General features: G+C 29.0%; 1 protein-coding gene across 1 annotated transcript; it reads left to right on the forward strand.

Annotated features, from left to right (window-relative positions):
* Nucleotides 1-4,578: 4,578 nt before the first annotated feature.
* Nucleotides 4,579-5,135, forward strand: LOC107853420. Its single transcript, XM_016698414.2, has 2 exons — nt 4,579-5,022; nt 5,115-5,135. Exons 1-2 carry the CDS (start codon nt 4,579-4,581, stop codon nt 5,133-5,135), a joined length of 465 nt encoding a protein of 154 aa, XP_016553900.2.
* Nucleotides 5,136-5,359: the final 224 nt, after the last annotated feature.

A 5,359-nucleotide genomic window follows, 5' to 3' on the forward strand; every position in this document is an offset into this window, starting at 1 on the left:
TATGCAAAAGTTCCCATTACAACAATCCAAACAGCAAAGAAGAATATCCCAGACCTCAAGTGACACAACATTGTTCGGAAAGCTTGAGCTATGATGAAAGTGCAAATCATGTTCATGCTAACCGTAAAGAAGAATCCGGCAGTTCTTGTTTCCAATGGGTAAATTTCACTTGGAATCAACCATCCTAAAGGTCCCCATGACCAAGCAAATCCCATTACAAACACACAAATAGAAACAACTACAATGTGTTCATAGTGCTTTGGTATTACATTTTTGGATTTCAAATGCACTGCAAGAATGCCCCTGAAATACATGCACACAACAAACACAACCACAACAATAAGGAAAAAAAAATAGATAGAGCCATTAAAAAATTCTTAGTAGGCATTTGACCGTATATTTCATTTCATTTGAAATTTATGACGTTGGAGTTAAAAGTTATGTTTGGTTATACTTTAAAAAGAGAAAGGATAGCATTTTATTTGGAGTTTATGCAAATAATGTTGGAAAAAAGATTTGGAGCGCTTCTCCAAATTTGGAATCTAACTTCAAGTTGGATTTCAAAATTTTATAAATCAAACACACTAACTTTGAAATAATACAAAAATTATTCTTTAAAAAGTGAATGGTTCTCTTGAAAAAACGTACTAATAATTGCCATGGTCAAAAGTGAATTACTCTCTTCGACTCAATTTCTAGTGGTTTCTTTTGAATTTCGAAAGTTGAAAGAAATTTAATTTTATTACATTGCGATTTTTTAATATATCTTTTAAATAATTTGAACTATCAATTATCATAACTTATAGTAATTCTAATGTAGTTTTCGAATATGAAACTTTTATATATTTTAATAAATTAAAATTTTCATGTCTAAATTCATGATAAAAATTAAATTTTGACTCTCCTAATATGAACAGTGCAACAGACGTTGAAACAAAAAAAGTACTAAATAACACTAGCTAGTCAAGAACACAATGATGAATAATCTAAAAAATATTTAAGTTATAAACACTGACTGACAGTGTAAAATTACTTTTACATTGTTCGTGTATGTCAAATGATGTGTCAGAACAATTTATTTTGCTGCCAGAACAGGCAGATGTTAGGGGTTTCAAATAATTGTGTACTTATACTATATGGTTAGTAGTAAATATACGTGCAAGAAGGATGAGCACCCACGAATCTAAAATCCTGGGTCCATCACTGATCATATTTTGTCTTGATTTATGAAATGTTTTATAAATCTTGTCTTAAATGCAAGACTTATCCCAAAGACTTTCAAACATCAAGTCACACCCTTAAATTTACTTCAATGTCAAAGAAAGAAGATTCTTTTTGCGGATTATCCAACTTTCTGTTTATTAGCAAAATATAATAGAAATTGAGAAAAAAGAAAAAAGAGAAAATAAATAAAGAATGACATAAAAAAGAAGAAGAAAAAAATAAATTTAAAGAAAAAGGAGAAGAATAAAAATAAAAAAAATTGATAAAAACAAAAATGAGATGAAAAAATAAAAATAAAATTTGAGAAAAATGAAAAAAAAAAGAGAAATCATAACAACAAAAAGAAATAAAAATAAAGGTTGAGAAAAATGATTAAAAAATAAGAGAAAATAAAAAATAAAAATAAATAATGCTTCACAAAAAATAAAAATAAAAAATAAAGGTTGAAACAAATTAATTAAAATAAGAAAAAGAAGAGAAAAGAAAAAATAAAAAAGAGAAAAAAATAAAAATAGAAGTTGAGAGACAAATGATCGTGAAAAGTATAAAAACATCTGAGGTAGAATAGAAAAGAAAAAAATAAAAAAGAGAAAAAAAGTAAAAGTAGAAGTTGAGTGACAAATGATCATGGAAAGTATAAAAACATATGAGGTGTAGAGGGATTAAAAGATACTTGTTCTATACATAAAATAACAGGAACACTAGTCTTTAAAAACTTTTCTTATGAGAGACAAAAATACAAATCACCCACTATGGGGTCATCCCTTGTAATTTCTTGATACATTTTTCATATATGTATATATAGCAGCGATACATTTTTTCACATAATGATAAAATAGAGTTGCTCGAATAGTAAGCATCCCTCACTTTTAATTTGAAGATTGTAAATTTGAATTACTAAGGAGCAAAATAGGTGTGACCTACAACAACATAGAATTTCCATACATATGCTGAAAGTAGCTTAAAAAGGGCTAAAAAGTAAAATTATGTTTTATAGGCTAAAATATATTAAATCGTATATAGATTCTAACAAGTTTACTCCTAATCACTTTCTATTTTTGTTCTTTATTTAATTATAAATAATCTCTTATTTTATTATTTTGTACATAATTTTGAAGTTGAGATATATAATTTTGAACTTTAGAATGTATGAGTTAATTACTTCATTTTTGCTTGAATACATAATTAGCATCCTGATACATAATTTTGAAGTTGAGATAAGTAGTTTTGATTACTGAGATACATCCACTTCTAAAATTATTTGGTCGAGATACATAATATATTAACTAGACCAAATGGAGATATATAATTAGTATAAACTAAATAAATCCCTTAGTAAGTGAAAGTAATTACATAAAATCCCTTCACCTTTTCTCTCTCCCGATTTTGAGAAATATACTCATATATTGGGTCAACCCTCATACATTGCTGGAATGTATGATAAAACTGATTAGCCTATATTTATGAAAAGAGAAATCTAATAATATCAACCTGTTCCTTATTAACGCCATTAATTACCTAACATTTAGTGATGTATGATTAAATATAGTAACTGAAATTTAAATTCAAAAAATATGCTAAACATCACAGTAAATTTTTTTCTTTGTTGAATTGCGTTCAGGGAAAAAAGAGTTTGTCTACTGCTTTCTTCGGTTCTCAAAAAAATCAATATGAACATCCCCATATTGTTGCGACATTCAGGCATTTTGAAGTCAAAAATTATTTATCAATCCTACAAAAGAGACACAATTATTGTTTCAAAAAGTATAACTTTCTTGAAATTGATTGCAACGATCGCGATGGAATTGAATATTAATAAAGTTCATAAAATAATTGAAGTAAAATACATTGTTGAGGGTAATTCTTCTCCAATTATCATAAGGAATGATAATGGAGTGAAGGTTTACACTGAGTTGAAGAAATAATTTTCAAGTTTGGTTAATTTTCCTTTATGTATATCCACTTTCGACAAATTGAATAAGGATATCGAGTTTGATACAGAATCTGGCGTTGTACTTTGTATTGAAGGTAGTGAATATGATTCGGTTGCGTTAATGGTCGTTGAAATGTAAAATCAGTATACATTATACGTTCTAGAATTTGAAGTAAAGAATTGTATTACTGATTGAAAGAACACTAAAATAAAAGTTGATCAACTTTATAAGGATAAGCAAGCTCTGGTTGCGGTAATAGAAAAATATGCAATAGCAAATGGATTCAACATCAAAGAGAAACTATCTGACAAACAAAGGTATGAACCAAATTTTTATTTTAATGTGTTAATGGTTTAATGTATGGTTATAATCTATCATAAGTTTTAAACGAATTACTGTTTTGAAGTAGCTTTCTAGCGAAGTTAAAAATAATATTAGTAACGTATAATATGAAGTTATACATTCGAACGAATGTATAATGAAACCAAAACAGCCGCAAATTAAGTATTCTAACTGTAATCATGAATTACATATCTATATTATAATACATTGACTATGTGTTTATATTTGATGCAGCTATGTTTTGCACTGTCGTAACAAAGACTGCAAATGGATCTTGAAGGTGTCTTGTATGAATCATTCAGAAATATTTATGATAGAAAGATTTGATTCGAAACATGCATGCAATCTTAGTGATAGAGTACTGAATAACTTGATTGCAACAACAGCTTTTGTGAGTGAATTTACAGCACCAAAATTGATTAATCACAAGAGAATACACACATCCACAGACATAATTGAAGAGACGAAGGTTGTTTATAGAGTTGATATTAACTACATGAAGGCTTGACGCGCAAAAGAGAAGTCAATTGCGATGCTTAGAGGATGGACCAGCTGATGGATATTAAAAAAATGCCCCGTTATTCGATGCATAAGGCATTAGATAACGAGTTTAAATACTTTTTTATTGCCTTAGATCCCAGATAAGGGGTTTCAAATTTTGCTGACCTATTGTAGTTGTTGATGGTGCTCATTTAAGCAGTCCATACAAAGGAACCTTTGTATTGGCAAGCACACTTGATGGTGCAGATATTATTCATTAATTTTATACTTGACTCTGTGAGTATTATGCAGTTTACTATGTATTATAAGTGCTTATACATTGCTCTTATATGATAATGATTTAGAGACTTGCAAAATCAGCACCTATATTATTCACCTACACATATTTTATTAGATTATTTTATTTATTTAGGCTTTATTCTGCCATTAGATTACGGTGTTGTGGATTCAAAGAATGACAATGCGTGGACTTAGTTTTTTCATCAGTTTAAGAAAGCTTTTGGGAAACGAGACAACATGTGTGTTGTATCAGATCAAAATAAGAGTATCATAAAAGGTGTGAGCATTGTTTATCCCAATGTCTCCATCTAGCATGTATTTGGCATTTGTGGAAAACGTTTGTAAATATTTTAGAAAAAGCAAAGATAGACTTAGTGACCTTTATTATTCGACGGTTAAAGCTTATAGAAAAGAAGATTTTGATTATATTATGGCAAATGTCGCTAAGGTTGATCACAGAGTTAAGAAATATCTGGAAGAAGCTAGTTATGAAAAATGGCCTCGATGTCACTCGCCTGTTAATAGAGGTAGAATGATGACCTCTAATATAACTGAATGTATTAACGGTTGCTTGGTAGAGGCTACAGAACTTCCTATTCTAGGTTTCCTTGAAGAAGTTAGAATTTTATTTGCCGCAAGAAATTGTAAGAACAGTGAAATTGCTTCTTATACCAACACAACACTCAGGAGAAGATTTGAAGATATACTGACTCTTAATGGCGCTAAGGCTTTGCGGATGACGGTATGTATTAGAATATTTATGAAAGTATATCTCTTTTTTATTCATTATAAATTTTATATTAGCATATGTATTAAATAATTTATTTCTAACAGCTTAAGGCGGCTGGTAGTTAACTTTACTGTGTATATGAATCAGGAATGAGGTACATTATCGATATTGAGCGTTACACGTGCAACTGTGGCCGATATTAGATTGATGAAATACCCTGTCCACATGCAATTGTCGTATTAAAAAGTAAAAATATAGATGTAAAATATTATGGTCATTACTGCTCAGAATTGTATAGGCCAAAAACTATTGTCAAGACGTATGAATTTTCGATAGTTTCAATGCCAGA

The sequence above is a fragment of the Capsicum annuum genome, chromosome 6, assembly GCF_002878395.1.
Source record: "Capsicum annuum cultivar UCD-10X-F1 chromosome 6, UCD10Xv1.1, whole genome shotgun sequence".
NCBI lineage: Eukaryota > Viridiplantae > Streptophyta > Magnoliopsida > Solanales > Solanaceae > Capsicum > Capsicum annuum.

What these genes read in the sequence shown, in the direction of transcription:
- LOC107853420 (XM_016698414.2), top strand. Translation starts at nt 4,579, where the DNA reads ATGTCTCCATCTAGCATGTATTTGGCATTTGTGGAAAACGTTTGTAAA. An exon ending in CTAAGGCTTTGCGGATGACG is followed by an intron (nt 5,023 to 5,114) that starts GTATGTATTAGA and finishes TATTTCTAACAG; the next exon opens with CTTAAGGCGGCTGGTAGTTA.